General features: G+C 42.1%; 1 protein-coding gene across 2 annotated transcripts in view; it reads left to right on the forward strand.

Moving 5' to 3' along the window:
* MAN1A2 (mannosidase alpha class 1A member 2) overlaps positions 1-25,004 on the forward strand; it is a 139,599-nt gene that overhangs the window by 75,878 nt on the left and 38,717 nt on the right. For both annotated transcript variants that reach the window (XR_015704951.1, XM_009460543.2), the window contains exons 6-8: positions 14,106-14,200; positions 16,593-16,716; positions 17,139-17,232. Coding sequence is in view for 1 of the 2 variants with exons in the window: in XM_009460543.2 (XP_009458818.2) it covers positions 14,106-14,200; positions 16,593-16,716; positions 17,139-17,232 (313 nt within the window). In the remaining variant the exon portion in view is untranslated. The remainder of the gene's footprint in view (positions 1-14,105; positions 14,201-16,592; positions 16,717-17,138; positions 17,233-25,004) is intronic.

A 25,004-nucleotide genomic window follows, 5' to 3' on the forward strand; every position in this document is an offset into this window, starting at 1 on the left:
ATACCGTGTGGAGCGATAGAAGCCCAGAGACGGCTCGAGGGTCAGTTGTTGGGCGGCGTGCATGGCTATGCTTGAGAAACGGCCTCAAGTAAGGAAAACAAAGTGAGCGTTATTCCCACGGCTGTTGTGTGGTAGTGGCAGGAGGGCACTTACACCATTGTGACAAAGCGTTCTTGTCTGCCGCTGATTTATTAATACAATAAAAAGGATAGCTTATTGCTTTATTTTTGTTGAGCAAAGTTATTTATGGTATTTGCCATATGAAAAAAAGACTAATGGTTTACTGTGTTTACCTTTGCCAGCCTTAGATATAAAGTAGTTCCTTTCCATGATTGTCTTTCTCATCTTTATAAACACCATCAAAATGACATATCTTTCTGGGCAAGATAATAATATAATTCACATGGATAAATCCAGCCCGAAATCTGTCATTTAAAATCGAGAGCGAGGGCTGTTAAGTACTTGATACTCTATTAACAGATAATCAAACTAATCCTTTCCTGGAAGCTGACGGGCAGCATCTCTTCTGTTCAGGAAGACTCCTTAGTAAAATTGTTATAGATGCCAATGGAAATCCCCGATAACTGACCTAAATATATAAAGTATAGGTCTTCAGTAAGCAAGACAGTATATTTTGTGAACTGGTTTCACAGAAGTCTTGACTGTACCTCTGAAGGGGCTTATCTCAATTCAGTTTTCAAAGGTTTAAAATCTCGGAAGAGATAACGGCATTACGTACGTCCTAGCCCATAAAGACGAGATTTCGGTTTGCCAGGAGATGAGCTGCTTATTCCTGAGTGGTCGTGGCAGCTCGCTGGTCTCTGACAGGGCACAGCCTGAAAAAAATCTTTTTATTTTCTTGAGTCGTAAAGCATTGTAACACATTGGGCATTGCCGCTGCTCGCTGCCGTGCAGATTGTACTCCTTGTGCGGTTTCTGTTTGCCAGGCTTGTACCAAGCGTTTTCTTGACTGGCAGATGACACTGAGCCCAATTTATTGCTGCATCTTGGTACCGCACGGCACCCAAAGAGGAAGACAGGACGGGACGACTGACTTCGTTGCAATTTGGTTTCCTCTAACTCTGATCGGAAAGAGGTTTGCCTGTTGGTATAACATGCTTTAAACAGGTGGAAATAAAGGACAAGCTGTTTTAGCAATAGAACATGCAATAACTAGGCAGTAATAGCCCTCTGAAAACTCACCCTTTGGTCATGTTCCTGCAGAGGGCTATACAAGCTGAGAAGGAATGGCTCGTTTGTAACCGCTGACATGCCACGCATCTCCTGATGACCACGTCTACTCGTTTTTGGCTCCCTCTTCAGTGGCGTAACAGTCGTACTGACGCTGATGGGCACCAGTGACAGCAAGCACAGTATCTGACCTGTTATTTTTCCAGACATTCATTTATTGGTCATTATTCTTGACACAGTAACGCACTAATTTCTACCCACCGATTTTTCCTGTGTCTATTCCTCCTGCGTTAGTGTCTGCATGGAGGGTTTTCATGCTTGATCTGATCTGGAAAGGAAGCATGGCATTCTTCTTTGTCAGCTGAAAACATAGTTCTTCCAGTAGGATTTTTTTTTTTTCCACTTTAAAACAAAACCAAAACACAACTCCAAACATGATAGCACTTTAAAACCAGGTGTCTTTGGCTGGTTTTGCCCTTTGAAACTTGTTATTATTCAGTGCTAACTATTATGTTTCCCTCTTAAAAAGGAGTTTGAATATTAAAACTGTTTAGACAAGAACAGGTACTGTGAGAGAAAAATGAAATAAATGCCACAAATGCGACAAAGAACTGCTAAGCAAACCCGCTAAAAACTAGCAAAAACACTAGCAAAAGTCGTGTTGCCTCTAATGATGTGTTCACCTATCGCATGATAAAGACGGTGAGCTCTCCTAGTCTGGTAGGAATCAAGAGGATGCTAAGCTGTCTGCAGTAGTACTGTATTACCAGTTATGAACCGGACAATCAGCTGACAGATCTTTAAAGAAATTAGCCTGTTAACATTCTATTTTTTTAATCCAAAATATAAAATTGCAGATAAGTGCCTAAACCAAAAGAACACAACTATGTCCATGTTCAGAAAAGGTCATTTAAGGTGACCTAGGTACCTGTGAGGCAGTTAGTCTGATGTCACTCCTCCTCCCCGTCCCAGAAATTCAGTTAATGGAAGAGATCGTCAGTAGTGTAGTGATTTGACAATAAAAATATTCCCATAAGAATTTATAGCTGACTGTAGATTTGCTCACGTTGAAATGCCAAGTAAATAGAAAACTCTGGAGAAATGTAATTAATTGATCAATGTGGCCTGTATAAATGAACATTTTAATGCTGCCAAAGGTGTAGATGCAGGCTGTAATTCATAAGAAAAAAACCAGCAACCCGTGTTGGCCAGACCAACGTGGGAACAGAACAAGGGAATACGTTTTGAGTAGCTGTGGCTTCAAGAGACGTGGAACTCACAAAAGGCGAGCAGCTCAGTTTGAAGTTTTGGTATGAAATCCTGGGCAAAAGACCTGTGAGCATTTGGATTTATAAATAGGGGGTTTGAATCCGAGGAGGAATTTATTTCTGTTGAAGACATTAATAAACGGTTACTGTTGGTACGCCGTCACTGTCTTGGTAATCGTGTTCTTAAAAGGATGCGTAAAAACAGCAGAAGCGTAGAAAAATCACAAAAAGATGGAGGACTGATAGTTATGGGTCCTGGGCACCCCAACAGTCAGTGTGCTGCGTATGGCTTGGTCCAGATGCGTCTCTGAAAGGAACGTTTCGCTTAAATGCTGCTTACGGACAGGAACACAAAGGTGGCTTGGTAATTATGCTTTATTTTAGACCGAAGATCAAATTGTTGCTTTGTTGAGCCTTTTTGATTTTTTTTTTGTTTGTGTGGCATAAAAGAAGAAAATGTTTGTCTTATTTCTGGCCCTAGGATCTATAAACTATGCTGCAGGAGTTTAGGGTATTTATCTTACCATTTTTCAAAATCAATGTCTGGTTTTTCAAGTGCCTTGCAGAATTTATGCAGCTATGAAGATTTGGTGCTTACTAATTCGTTGCTCATAGCTTTTGTTTGCCTACTAATTTTCTGTCAGAACTTGGTCCTAATATATATATTAACTGAAGATAAGCTAAATATGTCTGTAAATCTGTGAAAACAAGCTAGTTCATCCATTTGGAAAAAAAAAAATAAAAAACCCAAAAAACCCACAAAACACCATTTTCTCACTTGCATGAGGTACAATGTAATGAAGCGTATTTTGCATCTGACGTTGTGTAAAGGATATGTTTTTGAAGCGGTAAAAGCAATGTGATTTTTTTTTTAAAGTTATTTTTTCTAGCCTGTCTGATTTTTGCATTGTAACCTGTTACATCATACCAAGGGGAGGAGGGAGGCTGTGTGTATGATGAGCGCACGTACTGTGAAACAGTATGTAATTTCATCTCTGTTTAACTTTTTTGTAAAGGCAAATACAGTCTAAAGGGGACTGAGTCATTTCTGGCACAGTCTAAAGGGGAAATCAAGATTAATTTAAAATAGAAAGCTTGGCAGCGCATTCAAGAGAAACAGGAGACAGGAATAACTGAGAGAGAAAGTAGAAATTGATACGATGTAAGCACAGAGCTGAAGGACAGAAAAGATGACATGGAAGAGAGAAATATATGGGAAATTAAGGAGATATTTGACATGAGTGGAGAACGCATTAGGAGCAGGTGTTTCCAAAAAAAGCCAGTGTCAAACGAGATTAATAATCAGAGAAGGCAGATAATTTTTATTGCATGAAAAGAATTCTCATAAGACTTGTAAGTAGAGCAGAAACAGCTTAATTACTTGGCTTCAGAACCATTGCTCTAGGGTTCCTAACACCCATTTTCCTTCTTAAAAACCCCAGCATCATCGCCTGGGTTGGGACCTTCAGGAACATCATGCAGTCTGTTACTCAACTCAGTAGAACAACTGGTAGTAGCAAAATACCAAGAAAAGCTGATTAATTAAAAAAACCCACCAAGATTCATTTTTACCATTTGCTTTGCCTGGGTGTGTTTGGCTACAAAGGCGTGACGAGAGGCTGATATATTAGGGTCAGTTCTAGGTCCGAAGAGTGTGTTCTGGAGATGAGGCGGCGTCCTTCCCCTGTCAGATGCCCCAAGATGTTCCTCATACTCCCGTTCCTTAAAACAACACTCTTGGCACTCCGTGGTCCCTTCTTATGTCTTGTCTGCTTTAGCCCTCCATTCGTGCCCTCTCCTTCCTCCTGATGCCTTTTGTTTCTTCCCTCCGGCTCCTATTCCTGCTCTCTCCTTTCAACACCTTCTCCCTGGCACCTTATCCCTTACCAATTTTGCTTCCCTGCTGGCGAAGCTCCATCCTGATCTTCTGTCCCCCGATGGCTCTTTTCTTTGGTTTCCTCACGGCCGTTCAGATTTTCTCCTTCTCTTTCTCCATTCCCTTTTCCCAGGCTTTCTAAATCAATCTCCTTTCTTGCTGCCGGCAACTGGTGGGAGAATACTTAAGCCCGAAGCCAGACGTTGTCTGTGCTCTCACATCTGGTCCCTGCGCTGCAGTAGCGCTCTCAGCACGAAGAAATCATCTGAAAGGAGAATCTTTTAAAAGCCCGCTTACGTCCTTGGAGCATGCTTAGGCCTGAGTGATTGCCATTCGTATGTTGTGCAAATTCAAGATTGTTGCTTCTAGTCCTGAGACAATTTCTTCCCAAAGGTAACTAATCTGGCAGGTTAATATTGCTTGTGCAGGGAAACTTCCAGTGAAGCAGTCAGAGAGACGAAAAGAAGGAAAGATAAAGCACAAAAATTGCCTGGGCTGAAAGCAACTTTCTAATAATAATAACAGAAAACGAACTCAAAACTGCCGTGGTTTTTGGCTCAGTTAGGCGGGATGAGAAAGTGTATTGTATCTTCCTGGAACGATCAGATCAAGGAGGCATGTATATGCCAGATTTTCATCGCATTTATGCTGAATTTTGAGTGATCGGTGATGTTGGCTGACTGGTGGAAAGCGCCTCAGATTTGAAGGCCATTTAAAAATGGAGAACATGTAACTTTTCTACTCAGATGCGCGTGAAACCCATGCCAAGGAAGCTGATACGGCTATTGAAGTGAATGGAAATTACGCCGTTTCATTGCGGTAATATTAGCCGGTGCCAGGTAGTTTAAATGTGATTAGCTGGTTGTCCAGTGCATGCCAAATTTTTAGGTTTAGATCTTCTAGAGCAAAAACGTCAAGTATTTCTAGTAGGCTAATATATGCACAAACTTTCTTGTGGATTTTTTCAAAAATATCAATAGTGTGAAACCAATGAATATTCCATTAGATCCTAAGATGCCTCAGTCAACAGTAACTAGATTCCTCACGTCTGTTGTCCAGGAAAGCAGCTTTGGAAAACTTCAGTAAAAGGTAAAAATAGTATCACTTAAGAATTCTGTTAGCAAATCTTTCCCTGCTGGTGGTAGAAAACCACCATAGCGTTTATTATCTGATATCTAAGAAGCAGCGTTTGAACGTATAATTGCTAATTTGTAAAATGTAAATAGGGAAAGTTGTAGTCAACCAGATAATATCTGTCTTATCTGCATTTAACTGATGCAGTTTAAGTATTTTTCTGTGCTTATTTTTCTGCTCATTTGTAGACTGGAGCTTGTAGCTGAACGGTATGATCAGGCGGGCATTTTAATGCTTTTCAGTGCAGCTCTAACTTAGGAACTACCACTAGGATAGCTCCTAGGCTGTCTAGTCCATCCATATTCGTTGATAGAATGGGGTAGTTTCTTGCCATCTCTTTTGCCAGTGTTTTACCTGTCCCTGTATTCGGTATTAAAAAAAAAAAAAAAAAAAAAAAAGACCTTTCTTTTTGTTTCACCACAGTCTAGAGCCTCCAGGAAAGCGGAGATGTGGAGGCTCGGGTGTGTGAGTGGGCCCGTACAGGCCTGTGGGCTCTGCTCAGCTTTTTGTTTCAGAAGCAGAATGCAGAGCGCAGTTGCGGCTTTTTCCTTGAAATCGGGATAATTCTGATACGCTGCGTTAGATATTTTTTTACACGCTGAATCCGTGAATCTTCAGACAGAGGTACTAAGGATAGCTAGGCTTGTGTAGCTGTGATTTTTAGATCAGAGGCAACTGTTACGTTACCTAATTCCATGCATCGTCTGAAACTGGACAGCCTTTCTTGCCTTCCCACCTTCTTCCAAATGGTCACCAAAAGCATATCTTTCAGGGAGGGATCCAGTGTGAGTTTCTCTTATAAAAGCGTTTCTAGAAGTCTCATGTGCGGTGTTACTGGCTAAAGAAAATGTCAGCCTAGTCTGCCTGGTTTGAAAACTAAGGGAGTTTCAGAAAATCTCTTTACAAAGGCATTTTTCTTTCAGTGTAAAACAAACAAACAAAAAAAAAAAACATGGTTTGACTTTAGAAACCTTTAAAGGGAAGGGAGGCCTGGATCAGAATGGGTGCAGGAGGAGGCAGTCATAAATATTCATAAATGTTGACTTTCTGAATTTGCTGAATTGGTAATGTGGGGTTGGTTTTTTTTTTGGTATGGTTTCTTTTTTTTTTTTTTTTTAAAGAAGGAACATTTCATGAAGCATTTATTGACTTGTGAAATGAATAAATCAGCAAGTTATATAATATTTATGGATAAAGTACTATCTGCTTTATCCTGTTGTTGAGACACCAGAATTCTCGTAGCACAGGAGGACTCTGCAGCAACAGTTGCGTGAACAGAAGTAAATGCTCCTGGATTTCCAGCAGGATGAATTTGGCAGCACTTTAAAATTTTGGAGACTGTTAAAATTAAGGAATTAAGCCTGGTTTCTTTCTCTCTGCCTGTGTAAATCTTCTGTGTGTAACAGCGGCATGCCTTACAGAAGTGTAGTAGTTTAAAAGGCTGGATGAGCGTACAGCGAGGTGGCCAGAAAACTGACTGAATGGCCGGGCCCAGAGGGTGCTGATCGGTGGTGCAAAATGTAGTTGGAGGCCAGTAACTAGTGGTGTACCCCAGGCATCAATACTGGGTCCGATCCTGCTCAGCATCTCCATTAATGATCTGGATGATGAGGTAGAGTGCACCCTCAGCGAGTTTGCTGATGACACAGAGCTGGGAGGGGCGGCTGATGCGCCAGGGCATCGTGCTGCCGCCCAGAGGGACCGCAGCAGGCCGGAGAGCCGGGCTGTCAGGGACCTCGTGCACTTCAACGAGGGGAAGTGCAGAGCCCTTCACCTGGGGAAGAACAACCCCATGCACCAGTATATGCTGGAGGCCAACCAACTGGAAAGCAGCTCCGCAGAAAAGCAGTGGGCACCAAGTTGACCACGAGCCAGCAAAGTGCCCTTGCTGCAAAGAAAGTGAATGGTGTCCCGGGCTGCATTAGGAGGAATTTATTAGAAGCAAATAAGTACAGAGGGAGTCATTTCTTCATTTCTTGGTAGTGGGATGGCCCCCACTTGCAGTGGGGAATGTCCTAGGACACTGTAAAAGCCAGGACTTCCTGATCTTCAAGGGGGAAAATGTGTTGGAACTTAGAGCTATTCATCTGGCCAGCAGGTCAAGAAAGATGATCCTTCCCTTTTATTCAGCACTGGTGCAGCCACACATGGAGTGCTGTGTCCAGTTCTGGGCTCCCCAGTAAGAGAGACACGTGGGCCTACTGGAGAGAGTCCAGCAAAGGGCCACAAAGATGGTTAAGGGACTGGAGCACCTCTCGTCTGAGGAAAGGTTGAGAGAGCTGGGACTGTTCGTCCTGGAGAAAAGAAGGCCTGGGGGGCATCTGATCAATGCGTGCAAATATCTGAAGGGAGGAAGTAAAGAAAGCAGAGCCAACTGACACCATCGCCATTTTAAGTTGACACCATAGTCCAGATTCAAGTTGATGCCTGTTCTTTTAACTCTGATCTTAGACTGCTGAGATGGGTTTAGATTTTTCATTTCCCTATTTTTTTTTCCTGTCATAGAGAAAGTAATATAAATTCGCAGAGCATCCCCTTGGAGGATAAATCTTCTCTTGTTTAAAGACTTTCAGTCTTTTAGAAAGGCTAAGTGTTGTTCATCAAGTACCTTGGTAATCATTGCAGCTCACCAAAGACAGCAAAAGTACCTTAGCTACGGCATTGTCTTTACAGTGTCTGCAAATATTCCTTCCTTCCTTGAACATCTGCTATGACTCAAGAGACCTACAGTGCTGAAGAGGTGCTGTTGTATTTATGTAATTCTACATCGTTTCACTACTAGAGCTGGTGTAGTTTGTAGCTGCCTTGCTAAATCTCACGCGAACGTGGATTTACATTCTCCAGGACCAATCTAGATGTGACATAACCTCTTCCATCATCGCTGTCAAACATCTATAAAACATAGCTGAAGTGCTCTCCCACTCTCAGTTCATACTATAGTAGCTGAAACGTTACCAGAATCTTACTGCATCTCCCTTGTGTCACAAGATGCCTTTGCAATTAAATCCATGGGATTTGTTAGAAGCAAATAGGTACAGAGGGAGTCATTTCTTCATTTCTTGGTAGCGGGATGGCCCCCACTTGCAGTGGGGAATGTCCTAGGACACTGTAAAAGCCAGGACTTCCCGATCTTCAAGGGGGAAAGTGTGCTGGAACTTAGAGCTTGGTACGCGGACATCTTCCTATGATAGGACGAGAGGAAACAGCCTCAAGCTGCTCCAGGGGAGGTTTAGGTTGGATATTAGGAAAAACTTCTTCACCGAAAGGGCTGTCAGGCCCTGGCCCAGGCTGCCCAGGGCAGGGGCTGAGTCCCCATCCCTGGAGGGATTTAAAAGACAGGTAGACGTGGTGCTCGAGGACATGGTTTAGTGGTGGGCTTGGCAGTGATAGGTTAACAGTTGGACTCGATGATCTTAAAGGTCTTTTCCAACCTTAACAATTTTATGATTCTATGCAGTAACGCTTATATACAAATAGGCAACAAAACAGCAATGCTTATTAAGCTGGGGTTTTTTTGTGGCAATGCTGCTTATCTTGATTTTCAGTGGTAAATCACACCACGAGCCTCTGTCTCTACTCATGCAGAAAGTCCTATCTGACAAGTTGAGCTTTCAACGGGTGGTTAGCCACAAACGGGTGGCGAAGAGTTCACTACCGCAGATTGAACTCTGAGGGTAGAAAGATAACTATTCTAGATTGGGCCAGGAAATAGCAAATATTTTCCTCAAGGGTCTGAGTCTAGTATTGCTGTCAGATGCTCTGGTTTTTTTAATCTAGATAGGTCTGCCTCGTCATCTTCGTGCTTGGTGTTCACAGGAAACGTGTGCAGGATTTGGTAGTAAGAGTAGCACTGACGGTGAGAGTACTACATTTCGGTGAACTTGTGCACTATATCTGTTTTGTCTGATGTTTTCTCGAGGATCAAAAGTTATCAAACCTACGGAACCAGCCACGTTGCATGACCGTGGATACTCACTAGTTAATAACTATCAGATTAAGCAGAAGTCTGGTATTTATTACTGTTTAAGAGGAATGACTCAAAGACTGATCCGTGCACATAAACGAAAGAGATTCTTTATTTGTATAAAATGTATATCATCCTCCTCAGAGTTGGGAACGGAGGCCATTTGAGGCTGTTTGCCGTTCATGGTGCTGGAAGGGAACACCTTACAACCGTGTTAGCATAATATAGTCTTCTAAGTGTTGCAGCCATGCATCTCAGTTCAGTCACTGGATACATCAATAAGGCTTTTGAAGAATCTTCTTAATCTTTAAGGCCTTTTTCTGCTGAATGTTTTGGCCTTACTTGGATTTATAGGCTCAGGAGCAAGCTTTCATATTGTGGAGTGGGTGGCAGGTTTGATATGTTAAGCATCAATTTAATGGATGAAAATGATTCAGGCTCACAGCTGGTCTGCTGTGCACACTAGTTTGTAGATACTGATGGATGTTTTCATCTTAATGAGGGATCCACTTACCCGATTTGGGGTTTAGGCTTTGCTTTTTTTGCTAATTTTTACTCTCTCTCCTTCTAGCTGTAAACAGCCTGATTTCTACTTGGTAGGGGGAAAAAGTCCTTCCATTGCTTTACCGCTTTTGCAGAAAGAAGCATTAGCCTGCCAAAGGCCATGTAAATCAATGGGCTTAGTGTATTAGATTTTTGCCGTGTAAAATGGAAATACCTGTCCAAGTCTATGGTGGCTTCTGAAACTTTTCTGAAAAAATGTCCATATTTTGAGAATGGACAGAACAGCTGCCCTGCGATTAATACACATGTTTACCTAGAACAGTATTTTTGCATCTTAAAAATAAGATGTCTTGCTAGAGCTGTTATGGGGTCTTTACTTTAAGATGACTCTCATCAGTTTCCTCCACATCTTAAGGCCACTACGTGCTAAATTCTGTAGTTAATGTAAGTCTGAATGCACAGTTGGAAAAAGATTTGAGTTACCCTGCAGGAGCAGCACTTCTTTGAGAGCTGTTGTCTTTGTGGTTTCTGTGACTCCCTGTCCACTACAGGGTCCTGTACTTTGGAGCTTGTGCTAGCAAAGAAACTTGGGGACGGGTGGTCTCCGTGATTTAGGCACCAGTTACAAAGGTGCTGTCTGGGTCTACGGAGTAGGTGCAAGGCCCCAGGAGAGACAAAACGCTTTCCTCTTACGTGTATGGAATGTGCACGAGGCATTTGATTAACTGGCAGTGTGGCTGGAAGAGCGGTGAGGGAGCTGTGTGCTTCTGTTCTTCTTCTGTTCCCTGGCAGAGTCAAATCACACCAGTCTTCGTGGTCGCGGATGTCGTGCAGCGTGTTTTTAGAAGCCGTGGTGATGATTATGCAGCAGTCACAGTCATGTTTCATTATTAGTTATCCTTACCACCAACTTTTTCCTAATAACTAACTTAGTTTTCCTTGCTCCGTTTTATATTCTCCATGTCCACGGAAAAAAATCATTATTTCCTTTTCCTTGTATTAGCCTTTTATATACTGAAAAGTCATTATCTTGTCCTCTCTTGGACATCTTTTCTCTGGACTAAATAACCTGAATTCTTTCACTGTTTCCTAATGAGCTCGATTTTCGAGGCTTCCATTCATTTCTTTGTTCCTCTCTGTTGTTCTTGCCTGTATATTTCTTGAAATGCATTGCCTGCCAACAGGGAACTGCCAAGGCTGAAATAGAATCTATCAGTTCAACCTGTTTTAAAAAAAATAAAAATAAAAATACTTACTATATGATAAGTAACCATGTTGTCTGATGTCAGCACATTATTTAAAAGCTAGAGCCTGAGGCATTTACTGTTGCTCTTAAAGTAAGTCTGAAACTTATTAAAAGAAGTCACTTTAATGAGCTCAGCAGAGCACTCCGGTCACATCTGCAGTCTGCCATAAAAGGCATCTCATCCAGCACTGCTCATTATATTTCTTTCTTTTCCCTGCATCTCTCCAAATACGCTCGTCTGGTCACTTTGCTCGGATAAAAACCTGTGCAGCTGTGTCTCGGTTCTCACTCCGGTCTGCATAGGTGAACGCTGTATCGTGCCCTAGATGGTTTGGGTATCCAGAAGCAGCAGTGAGAGAGGACTGAGGTGGCAGTAACAGAAAGTAACGGTGTGTCTTTGGCCATTTTTTTAAGCGTTTCCTTGGAGTCAGTCTTGGATGAGAGGGATATAGAGAGGTGGAGTTTTACCTTCTGATGCTAAATCGGTGGTACGTAGAGTCCTCAACCCAACAGAGGTGAGAGGAGGGTGCCTCTAATCACAGCAAGTTTTCGCCGTTACCGCTAACGTTGACAGTTGGACTAGATGATCGTTGCAGGTCCCTTCCAACTGAAATAGCCTGGTCTATTCTAACACGGCTCTCTGACCTAGCGGTCACTGCTGCCACCCCGACGCTCTGGTTTGCTCACACGCTGAAACGGCTGGCACAGCGACTGCCTTGCTTTAACTGTCCTTGTCTAGGTTCATGCACGTTTAGATCAGCTCAACCTTTACTTCATGCGCTCTTACTAAAAACTGCTTCCAATACTATAGTTTGTCCCCCAAATCATCATAGGACGTTTCAAATTAATTAAAAGCTGGACAGTAGTATGTAAATAGTTAGCCATTAAGAGTATTCTCATAGTGAGGATGTTTCTAGGGATGTTCTCCCATTGAATATTCTTACCCTAATGCTTCAATATCTTTTATTAATGAGTAAGACAATAACGCGTAGCGCTTTCAGAGGGTGCAGGATGCAAAAGCTGAAGCTAAACAAATTCATGCCACAAATGTCCGTCTGAACTATGGACCGTTTAATTGCAAGTCTTCGTTCTGTTCTGGATTAGGTGTTGAAGCTTGTCTGTGCTGTAGAGGAACTCCCTGTAGATGCCTCCCTATAGACAGTTCTGTCTGGTCTTGACCCATCTACTACTTAAAAAATCTAAAAGTTCAGCATGAATTTTTGACATGTATTTATAGATGCAAATCAGGTAATTTATATGTAACTGGGCCAAGGTAGAGCTTTTAGTTCTCTTCAGGGTTTCTTTTTCCCCAGTTACCGTAGACCCCATCTGTATTGCATCTCTTATTTATACTATGCCTTCCTGGTTTGGCTTGGTCTTCATTCAGGGTCAGAGCGTTATCTGAATTTTACTGCTAAATTTCTGCACATTTTCTCAAAGACTGTCTCTTGTCAGTATCTTTGCTAAAAATCATTCTAGCCACGTTGCCTCTGTTACTTCACAACTTTATCAAACCGTATTCTGAGCTATCCTCTTTTTCAGTTTAGACATATCCCATCTTACAATTCACTTAGAGTACTTCTGTAAAAGTTCTTTCCTGGCTCATTGCTTTCAGATCCACCTCTATCTCTCCATACTCCACTGCATCAAATACAATTAGATGTCATCTTTAATATTCTTTTCTGTTTTATTCCACGTCTCACTAGTCATCTCCTCAAATATTAAGATATTGATCTTTTCCCACCTTCATGTGAAAAATGAGGATGTTCTTGATTGCTTGTTTTTCAGCTACTTTTCAGCTTGCTTCTCCAGCAAGCATCTCTTCTCTTTTCCTCCCATAGACTTTACAAAAGGGAGAAATCCTTTTTATACACCCAGCAGAGCTGTCTTGTAGTCCTTCTATTCTCTTATTTCTCTTGAGTACAGAGGTATTGGTCAGGTAGGTGATGATAATGTTTACTATGTCCACGTTGCCCAAGTTATTTGAGGGCATGGTAGCTCTTTGTTGCATGTTTGTGCAGTGCTTCAAACCGATGAATAGTGTTATCTCCAAATTAAGAAGATACTTTTGCACAAATGTAGTGAGTACTGACAATGAGTTAATTAAAATGTATTCTAGCACCTAGCTGGTAAAAACAGTTTTACGTCATGGCGATCTACCAAATATGCCTTCTTGGAAAAGATGCTTCCCGTAGGCTTAGAAGGAGCTTTCTCCCAGTTGCTTATTTAACTGATAAACATTAGGCTCTGAATAAGGCTATTACGGATTTATGTTCCAAAAGTAAGTAGGAACAACACTAGAAATAAAAGAGATTTTGTCCTGTCAGCAATTTCTGTGAGTAATTAGACTCGAGAGGGAAGATTAAGCCTATAATTATTTTTCTTATGCATTATCAATGAGGATAAGCTACAGGAAACTGCGTATATATGGTTTTGCATAGACAACGTTCGTAAAAGAATAGGAATTCTGTCTGCACAATATATATCTCTCGTTAAAAAGAGATTGGGAATTTGTAAAAGTTAAAATACTTGTGTGGGGGGTGGGGGAGTTGTATTTTGGAGCTAAAAATCAAGAGACAAAGTATAGTTTAAAGACTGCTTTAGAAAGCACTTGAAATTCCTGATATTGGCGGAGGGAGGTGGGAGGAGAATTTATATTCTTCTTTGATAGGAACCTAAGCACTCTTGCTGGAGAGCATGGAAGGAAAGAAATGAAAATTACAAGTTTTCTTTTCATGTTCAAATCTTAATGAAATTTATAAAGCGAAGAAGTGAAAAATAAATGATAAGTTCATGTATTTTTTTATAATGTAAAGCTTTTCTAATACAAAGAGGTGGGTGGGGCAAGGAAATTTCAGTCTTTATAGTTCTTGGAGATAAATCAGACTTTGTAACTCTTTGCAATTGATCCTGCTGTCTTAGGTTTTCAAGATCAAAGCAGTCCAACTGGCAGGAAAACTTCTTCCAGCCTTCAACACACCTACGGGTATACCATGGGCAATGGTGAATCTGAAAAGGTAATGCATTTTCTTTTGTGGGGAAGTGTTTCTCCTCCTCCTTCCAACTTTAAATTAGTAATGGCATACGTCAGTTTTCCTTAGTAGTGGAACTATAGAAGATGCAGACAAATTGGCATTCGTGGCACTTTAGAATAATTTTAATGGAGTTCGGATCATTCTACCTCATTAACTGCAACAAATTGTGACCATGATGTTTTTTCTCCTGATTCTGCGATAAGAATTCAGTGTTGGAACATGCCATGTGTTGCCCTAGAGCTTAATCATTGGTCTTTTAGTCATTAAAGAAAATTGTTTGCAGGCCGTGGTTGAATTTCCTGGGTTTTATGTACTGTGTGAGCTGTATGTTACCTTCAGAAGACTCATGATGGGACTCTGAAGATATTAATTTATTTTACAGTTCAGCTTAGGTGTGAAGGCTAGCGTGCTGAAGACCGCTACGGTCCGTGGAGATGGAGAGGCCCCTTGAGATGGCTGTTCAGGGTAGCCACTGAACTTAGATGGGCTGCGTTGCCTTGTGGAAGAGAATTGCCTTCCCTCATTTATTGTGTGCTGCTTGCTCAGCGCTGGGATTTCCCTCAGATTTTGAGAGCTTTTTTGATGCAAGGCATTTTAAAAATTTTTATTATGTTCTTCAGCAGTCGCTGAATTAGGATGGATGTCTAGATCGCGTGTACACTTAAGCAGTTCGGGATAGTAAATAGCAGAGTTTTTGAATTGGTTTAAATTGTTTTCCTTTTAGGAGAGAGATTTGTTGTGTTTTGTCAGACTGTGAAGAAATTTAGGCCTACTTGGAGAGCATTAGCCCTGCGTGCCTTTTTGTGATCAGGAAACGATCCTCATGTGCTGTCGCTTCCCGGGTGAAGACCGTGGAGCTGTGGTTTGCCCCTCTGTTGGCGCAGGGCCTGGCCCCCCGTGCCTGCTCCTCTCTGCTTTGCCTGTGCTGCGCTTTCCCCATTGATTTGACCCCCTGTTGTTGCGTTAAATTTCCCTGCGCGCGTTCTGCGTGGCATTATGGTTTGTTCAGTCTCATGTTCTTCCTGCGGTTTCAGATGGCTTGAAGCTCCTCTGTGCATACGTTGTTTTTTTATTTTTACATTGTTTAGCCCAAGACTGTGCCGTGATTCCAGTATGTTTGAATGGCCCCGGTGGCCGTACTCCTCGGGAGTCTGGTTCGCTGGCTCGAGCAACCTAGATGGCGAGGCTTAAGAAACTGCAAGCGGTAGATGCGTGGATACTTACTTATCAGTAAAACACGGAGGCCGATCGCATAGGTCGGGTATCAGAGCACGGTCAGGACGGCAGAACCAGGGAGGAGGATTTGCAGTAGGTGGAGGGGAAAGGATTGGAGTGCCAGAAAGCTCCTGCGTGCCGCTGTTGGTTATGCGTTTAGCGCGTCGGTCTCTTGCTAGCGTACAGAACCTGCGGCAGAAGGCAGAGTGGCTGGCGTATCTGAGAACGCTCATCATGAGGCTGACGTGCAGTAAAAGACAAGGCCTGAAAGAAATATTTGGAAAATTATCAACTTGTGTTTTATTAGCTTTTGTATTCGTAATGAAACACTTAATTTTCTCTTTTCATGAGAGGTGTACAAAAAAACCAGGGAGGCAAGCTATGAATTTTGTCTCTCTACACTGTAAACAGCGGTTACTGTACTTTAAAAGGTGGTGTTGTGGCTCAAGTCAGAGCTACAAATACTGCTCCGTAACCAACATTTTTCCTTTACCTTTCCTCTTTCTAATTTATAATTTAAAAAATAAGTAGGAAGACATTTCTAATTGGTTGTAGTCTTGCTGATAACTGAAATCTTTTATGAGAAGAAGATCGAAGTGATCTCCAGGAAAATGTAGTTGTCTTCAGAAATTAAAAGACCCGTTCCTGGAAGGTGGTGAAAAGTCCCGAGTTAGATTAAACCAGGGGTAATTTAGGAGTTATGACTTGTGTCTGATACTGACCCGAAGCACATCCCTCATGAGCACAGGGAACGCAGCAGATGCTGGGCAGAACAAGGAAGCGCATGCTGCCACCTTCGGCAGTATGCTCGTCTGCCCGATAATTGCTTTTGGTTCTTGTTCTTAGGAACGTGCAATGAATAAACAGCAATCGAGACTGGGCCCGGTGTTAGGACACTCTATTTCCGTGACATCAAGATATTATATCTTTTAATCCCAGGACTTTTGGTTGATGAGGTTATGGTATCTTTTTTTCCAAAAAGACCCAACCAATGAACGAACCGATCAATCAAACCACAACTCTGTAATCCTAAGTACGGGTTAATATTTTGCTGTTACTTGTTTAATTTGCTGTGGTGGCTGTTACGAGTGTTGTGCACGGTAATTCTGCATTTTTTTGTTCTCTTCTCCCTTTTTCATGCACGTTTGTTGGACTTCAGTGGTGTGGGTCGCAACTGGGGCTGGGCTTCTGCTGGCAGCAGCATCCTCGCTGAGTTTGGTACTCTGCACATGGAATTCGTCCACCTCAGCTATTTGACAGGGGACCCTGTGTACTACAACAAGGTGGGTCTCAAGTCCAGTTTTTTATCATACAAATGTCTTTTAGCCTGCTTCATCATAAATTGTATTAAAGGGGAAGTACTCTCTATATTGCATTCTATTTGCATTCTTGGTAGCAGATAATTTTTTTCATACTTGTATTTCTGTTACCAAACAGGTGACTTTTTGAAGTAGTAATTTATGACAACACAAGTTTTCTTATTTGTTTCAGCATACATTTAAGAATCGTAATTTTTAAACATGTTTATGTGAGCAGTCCTTTAAAAGCAAAAACGTACTAATCTGCAGGAAGCCCTCAAGAAAGCTTCTGGGTTCAGGTTAAGAAAACTTACTACGAAAGGAAAAAGAAAAAAGATTGGATTTAACTATGTGCAGAGGGCAGATGAACTCTGTTAGTGGTGATCCTGATTCTTGATTTAATTTAGGTCATGCACATTCGGAAGTTACTTCAAAAAATGGATCGTCCTAATGGACTTTATCCAAACTATTTGAATCCAAGAACAGGCCGATGGGGTCAGCGTAAGTATTCTTATTTTATTCATTCCTAATTAAAGCTCTTATTTTTTTTTTTGCTGAGTTGGAGATCAGAAAAATTATTCTGTAGGGCATGAACAGCATTGCTTGAAAACATGCAACGTAGAGGGATTATTTAGACTTGAGATCTCCTGAAACTAATTTTTGCCCGTCGCCGTCTCTGAAGTCACGCAGCTCGATTTTAATGGTACTTTCTGAAAGCAGCTTCCTACCAAATCTGATGCCTATCCTTACCTCTGTCAGTCAATAAAAATCTTCAGTAATAAAGAATGAGGCTGAAAATAGCTTCCTCATTTTGATTTTGTTCCTGGTTTTGTTGTGCAAACCATCTGGTAAGTGGATTACTGTAAGGTAATGCAGAAGTAATGCCTGTTTGTGGTGGTTAAACCTGAGCTCCTTCACCTGGTGCTGGGGACTGATGTTTACAACCATCGTTCTTCTACTTAGTGGCATGCGAAATGGCATGATGAACCTCCCTATAGATCCTGCTGTTACCAATGTGTCTCTTGTTTGTTTGCTTTAAAAAAAAAAAGCTTTGGAATGAAAAGAAAAAATTGCTTTTGTTGCTGACAATGTAAGCGGAGAGATAAAACTCGAAGAAAGAGAGACAAATATGATTACTTTTCTTGAAGTGGCTCTTCCAAGAAAAGCTGAGTGGTTTAGTGCTTTCATAGTGGGTGTAATAAAAGAGAATTCTTTTTCTTCAAGGTTTCTGTTCCTGTTTCTTTTATGAATGCAAGTTTATTTAGGAAAAACAAGCAAGATGATCTATTTCTGTCCTGTTTGACATCATTGACAGGTTTCGGGGATTTCAGTGGTTGGCTGTAAATATCCAGTGGAACATGTTCTGGCTTGCAAACTGAGAATTTGCTTCTGCCTTTGAGTCTGGTGGCCGAGGGAGAGGAATGCAGCTGCCCTTGCAGTGACTGTGAAGAGAGTTGTCTGATCTGATGGCTAAGGCCAAAATTCTCTCCCAAGAGTCTGATACCTTGGGGTGAATAGTGACACATTCTGAGACTGACACGTGGATTGATGAGATAAGTTCCTCAGACAAATTTAAGTTTAGTGATGCATTCAGAAAAAAGAAAGTGAGCAAATACAAATATTCACCTATTCTTTATTCAAAAGACAATTGTACATTGTTGTTCTGGAATAGTTTTTTCTATTGCTTTGTTCTAGTCCTAACCGATGGCTCCTGCTGCTTTGGTAAAAGTAGTCTAATTTGGCATATCACTGGATTCTTTAGGGGCTTTTTTTGTCAGTTGTAATAATAATGCTTAGAATTAGCAGCTCTTGGGAAGAGAATAATCCTGATCACTGAGAATAAACATACAGCCAAAACTTTAACTTAGCAGAAGTTTAATGGAGCTCCAACATACTATTTAAATGAATTTTGAAAGATAATACATTTGGGACTAAAGTTTAGGATTACAGGCTGAGACTGAAGTTCTTAGGATAAAAAGAAATACAGCTTTATAGAGCCTTTAATTTTTCTGTGCTGCTCATTAGCCACAAACTTATTTCCTGGAATTTGGTGGTGGGGTTTTTTTGGAGGGGTTTAGGGGTTTTTTTGGAGCAAATAAGCTTCCAAGTGCAGATACACATGTTCTGGTGATGTTACTAAGATATCTCCAATGCAACAAGTATTTGTAAACCTGTCTTGAAAAGTTTTGTAGGGACGAGAAAGCAAGAAGCCCTAATTCTGGTTTTCCTGCCACAAACCAGGATGGAGTGATGGGAAACTGTCTGTTGTGTCCCTGATAGATTACTCTCCAGGGAATCTATCTGCAGAAATTTAAGAAGTTGCAGTAAAGGTACGCACGCACTGAAACGCTGGACGTATGAGCTGGAACAGCTGAGGCTTAGACGGAAATGTTTCTTCAGCTTCTGCTGCAGAGGTCGTATCCTGCGTCAGAAGCCAGCTAAGGAAGGGCGATGCCTTCACAGGCTGCATCTCCGTTCACCGGAGGACTCGTGCCGGAGTCCACCATACTGGTACTGACTGGAGTCCCACTGTTGTGTTCAGGGGAGGCAAAGCTTTTGTGTCCCCCTCAGAAAGTCATTTCCCAAGAGCATTGTGTTTAGCTTGTTATATACTTCAGTACTGGAAGGACTGAGACAAGGGGAAGAGTACCAAAGCATAACTTTTCTTCTTTCAGCTTCTAGGAAAGCTGCCCTTTTCGTCTTTGCTGTGACCTTCAGTTGGATGCATCTTATCTTGTACAAAGTACTTTCTCCATTTCTCCAGATAGTTTCTGAGAATTATTTCAGAATTCTTCGTTTGCCGAGATACGTGTAACTCTTGACTCTGACCTTTCTGGGTTTTCTTCCCACCCCCCTTCCTTTTAACATTTTTTTTTTTTCCCTCTTCAGACTTTTTTGGCTCAGTTCTAGTTAGGTTTTCTGTTAATCTGTACAGCGTTCTAAGTCATGAGGGGTGTGAAATAGGTAAAATAAATCTACATAAATACATACATAAATACACTGTTGAAGAAATACAGGATATAGCTGCAATATAGCATCGTTCTAGTGGCGGGTTTATTTTCTGTTTCTATACCTGTCGTTCTAGCGGTGGGTATATGCCAGTAGTGGGTACCTTTATTCAGAGTAATAAAAATATCAGTGATGTGCACGTAGCAGTCAGGCTAATTAATGTTATTGCTACCAGTTGATTTTCCAGAGAGTACTAAATGAAATATATGATGGAAGAATCCATTTAGGTCGGGTTTTCTCAGCAGTTATGTTTTGTCTTTACCTTTTAATTTATTTTTTTAAAAGAAAAAAAATTACATTATGTTAATAAGAGAAAAAAGATACACTTCTGTGTTGTATTTCTGTTTAGCTTTGTTCTAACAGGCTGATAGGTAAACTTGAACACTTAAAGACAATTCCTATTGCAAGACAGATTTGTGGAAGAAAAGAGGAGTCGCAAACATTTTCTGTGGCTTTGGTGTGGCCCCGTAGGACTGTAAGCTGGATGTATCTCCTCTTGCAACAACAATTTTGTGAAAAGTTCTTGGTACCTTCTACCTTGACACTTGATACAGTATTTTGATACCTCCTCAGAGGTATTTGCCCAAGGAGCCTAGGCACATCCTCGTTTTGTGTTTTTTAACCCCAAAAACCCACAAGGATTGCATCTACTTTATTTGACTTGCAATCCCAAGTATTAAATGCTAGTGTGAGCAACTGATGTGCCTTTGAGATACCCCATTTCGAAATCTTTCCTTCCTTTTTCCTCTTTGCTCCAGAGATGTGTGCAGTGACTTACGCTGCCCTGTAAGTACCTTCTTAGCCCATGTAAGGTCTCGCAACATACTGCCTTTCTTTTTTTGAATCTCGGATTTTGCAGAATCTAAATGTCATGTTGTCTGTCAGAACCTTGTCTGAACTGGATATAATTCACAAATATGAAGCTTATGTCTCAGCTGCTGGTGTTAGGAAATGAGAGTAATAAAATTCAGTGCTAGGTCTTACGGAAGGGGAAGGTGATATTTGTTTATAGAGTCATTGAGCTAGCTGACTTTTACCTACTCTCATTTTCTCATAAGTTTAACTCACTCATTCTCACAGGTACCAAGACACGTCCAAGTTGTCTGGACTCAAGGAGAAAGGGACACTGCTACCCAGTTCTCTTCACATACCTAGGGTTCTTGAATGGCGATGACGAGGAAGTTTTTGGACAGATCTTTCAGGCCTTTTAGGGATCAGCAGTTGTTATGAGGTTTTTCTATACCTGAGAATATTTCTGTCTCTAGCCTCCATAGATCTTAGGCCACGTTGCCGTGTCTTGTCTGTTTTTTCCTCATTTAAATATATGCTTAAAATATATGTATGTGGTCTGTTCTCCTCTTGGGTTAGGGGAAGGGGAATGGTGTATGTAATAGGCTGCAACCTTGTCGCCATCCTCCTGCTGTTAGGATGCAGGGTCTGATGAGTCATTCCTGCTGCGGTTTGAGTTATCCGAGTGCAGGCCTTTTGATCTCGAGATAAACAGCGTGTTCTGCAGTTTCACTGCTGGGGTTTGATGTTCTGGGGACGGTGCCCGTGATGTACAGACTGTCCTTTTCGCTCCTGGTTCTGCTGCTTCTGCTGGTGCTTACGAAGCCGTGCGTTTTCTTTCATTCAAACCGGTCTATGTTGCTGTTGCAAATACCTAACAAGGTATAATCAGCAAAGTAACTTACCAGTCCATTAGTAATTACGGTTTCATCAAGTAGGACGTGACTATGGCTTCCAGGTTCTTAACAAGTTGGAGAGATGAGTAGAGTCATATCGTGTGACATAAATCTAATCTATACCCATGTCTTTGTAATATTTACATTTTTACGAATATAAATTTCCATGTGCATTTAATGCATTTTACGTAGCCCCTGAAGAAGGGTTCTGGCGACAGATTACCGTCTTTCTTTTTCCGCTTGCCCGGTGAGGCAGCCGAGACAGGCACTGCCGTGCCGTCCCAGCGCTTCCGTCCATTTGAACGCCATAAAACCCAGTCCTAAAAACTGCCGGGTGAATGGCTTACTGGTCACCGCTAAACCTCCGTGCTTCCCAGTGGAAATGCTTCGTAATAAAGCTGTACGCGATTGGGCTCTTACTGCTGTGTAGCAGGAATTGAGTTCGTTGGACCCAGGAGGAGGAAAATGATGTCACGTGTAGGCTAAATATCTGGGTTTAAGCCTGCAATGGGCAGGTGTTATTACAGCACGAGCGGCATGACAGACAGCTTTATAATGGGTTCAGCTCAGGATTTGTCAGCTTACTGGGGCTTTTGCTAGAAGGCAGAGCTATAATGCCCACAGGAGCATTGACAGATTCAATTTTTACTTATGGACTAAGGTCCAGTAGGAACAAGTGATTTACAGTACTTTTGCCCTGGGGTTTCAGTTTCTGTAAGACTGAAAGGAAAATAGCTCGCAAGAAGCATATTCTAACCTCTTACATTAACCTGCAGTTAGCCTTGTTAGCTTTTCGTTTCACTCGGTGAGCGGTTGGTGTGGTGGAAGCATCAGAACTTGGAATTTCGATTATTTTCAAAAACAGTGACAGGGCTTTCTAGAGAGGCCTCCTAAGCAGATATAATGACTAGAACTTTGATTAAAAGCAAGAGATTTCAGAATTATGGAAATGAATTTGTACTGAACAAAAATGATTTTTTAAAAAAATGAAAAGATGTTGAGAAAATTTAATTCCTGTTTGCATTTGCAAACTGGCTAGATGAGAATACCAACTAGAACAGCCATAACAAAGAAAATGCCGATCTGCATGTTATTGCCAAGTCAGACACGCCGCTCGTGTTTGCACGTTTCTGTAAATTGGGCATTCTTCCTGTCTACTTGTCAATATCGAGAACAAATTATTGCGTTTCATCTGGTTCCAACATCTCTTGGAAGTAGTAATGTTACTGAAGGGGAACTCGGATCGCTCTGGCGTCGCATCTTCAAGTCCTGCAGTTGGGCTGCCTTTGGAGTTACCTGGGTCGGCTACGCAAGAAAGTTGTGTCAGTTTAACTAAAACTGGTTTTTAGACTGTATGTGGCTTCCATACGCAAGAAAATAACCAGAGATATCTATTCTGTGTTAGCCTTCTGTGTTGCGGACACCTTACCGATAGTGCGAGCCCATCAACAGGTTACTGTAACGTAAGCTAGTACGTGAATTTACGGCGCAGGAGCTGAGCGTGGCTATTGGGCATGTGGTAGCAGATACTGAAATTACCATTGCTGAATGCTGACGTGATGAACATTCGGACTGCAATCGGTTGCGCTGTGCTTTGTTCACGTTTACCAAAACCAAGCCCTTTTAGTCAGATTTGCAAGTGGACTAAGTTAAAAGCCCGATGAGGGGTACTCTGTCACCACGGTTCACAAGGACTCGCCAACAATGTGATATTGGTCCGCGTATGTGTGTTTAAAGCGCTAAATTTAAATGCTATTTTTCATGTACAGAGTGATTACTATCCTCTGAAGACAAATAAGAGGATTCTTACTGGTATTTAGCCTGCCTTGTTACACACACTGACTGCCTTCAGCACCTTGAGGTGATGGCCTCGCGTTCTTGCAGTTCCCTGCATCTGCTACTACGGAGTAAGCAGGGGCACAAACAGGGCGGCTGAACGGGAGAAATTTATGTCCTCTCTTTCTACACTTTGTGCTGTAGACGAGCCTTTAAATAATCCAAAGCAAATGCCTTTGGGCACGTGCATATTTCAGTTTCTTCAGGTGGTCTTTCATTTTCAATAGTAAATGCTTAAATTGAACCAAACCAAACACTTTTAATTTTACAATACTATTTAGAGAAGGCATCTGTGGATTTAATTTAATTGGATTAGATTTACACTTAAAATGGTGCAATTTTCACATGTAGGAAAAGCAATAGAAACAATTTTAAAGTACTGTCATTAAATCAGTGCAAATATTGGGCGAATATTCCTAAATTTGTACGCTTGCCCGTACAGCTGGTTTTAGTCTAATGCTCTTGGGCTGATCTAGGTAATTAACTGCTTCATTTAAATTCTTGCAGGTAGCAGACAAACCATGAGTAATATACCCTATCTTTTTTCATTTGTGATATAACATTGTATCAAATACATAGCACCATCTCTCTCTATTTATTTGTCAGTATTTAAAGGAAAATTGAAAATAAATTTGACCTAGATGTTTGTAATGCACTTTGTTAAAGATGTTAAGAAAGCCGCTGCATCCAGCAGACTCCAAGACCTGGGATTCCTCCTTCCCAGCTGTTGAAGCCCAGGCAGGCAGAGGTCTCTCCATCCCACCCTGATGGCTGTGGCTGCTGCCGTTCCCGGTTGCAGGTTTGGCCGGTAGCGAGGCTGAGGACGTATCCTAGAGAGGTGCACACATGCACTACAAGGACGCTAACGCAGCTGCCCATGCAGGCCGCCACCGACAGCACTGCCTTTGTAGCACCCACACGTAGTGCTGCCACAGCTCACGTAAAGCATGAGTACAGGTACTCAGGGCTTGCTCCTCCTCCTGAGGTTCACTGTCAAATAGATGCACGCACTCGCATGCTCTTCGCTGTCACCCTCACGGATCCTTTAGGTATCAGCAAAGGCTCTCAGTCTACCTAATACCCGTGCTTGAACCCTGAGCCCTGTATGCAGCCATCGGCTCGGAGCTTGGGCCTTTTCAGATGCAGGTCTCCTGCTACGCACCAGCTCGTCCAGCTTGACGTTTGCTAATGAATTCCCCGTGCACTCAGGATTGAATTCACTGGGAAGGACAAACATACGCAGGTCTTCCAGCCACTGCCACCCAGGCCTGCTGGCCCCTGTGACCTGCAGCCCCTTTCTCCAGTTGCTGGCACTCTGACCTTGCAAGATGCATCCCAGTCCCGCCAGTTGCTGGCACTCTGACCTTGCAAGATGCATCCCAGTCCCGCCAGTTGCTGGCACTCTGACCTTGCAACATGCATGCCAGTCTCTCCAGGTGCTGGCACCTAGACCTGCAGGCTCTGCGACCCGTGGCCTCTTCTCCAGCTGCCGATGTGTACACCTTGCAGCGCTCACACGTAGGATAGCGAGTGGGATTACACACAAAAAAATAAAGGATTTAGTAAGAAGGCAAGGCAGACTGTGCTGGTAGGGTGCAGGGCTCAGGCAGACGAGTGTGTTGATCGGCAGCCCGTTTAGATGGGACCAGGCCCTTTTAACCCACATCCTCTCCATTTTTCCTTTGCTCGTTCCTCCCCAATCCACCCTGATCCTTCCCTTTCCCTCCCTTTGGCCCTAAATAG

The sequence above is a fragment of the Nipponia nippon genome, unplaced genomic scaffold (genome assembly GCF_047370975.1).
Source record: "Nipponia nippon isolate SJK-2023a ecotype South Korea unplaced genomic scaffold, ASM4737097v1 scaffold_2, whole genome shotgun sequence".
NCBI classification, from domain to species: Eukaryota; Metazoa; Chordata; class Aves; order Pelecaniformes; family Threskiornithidae; genus Nipponia; species Nipponia nippon.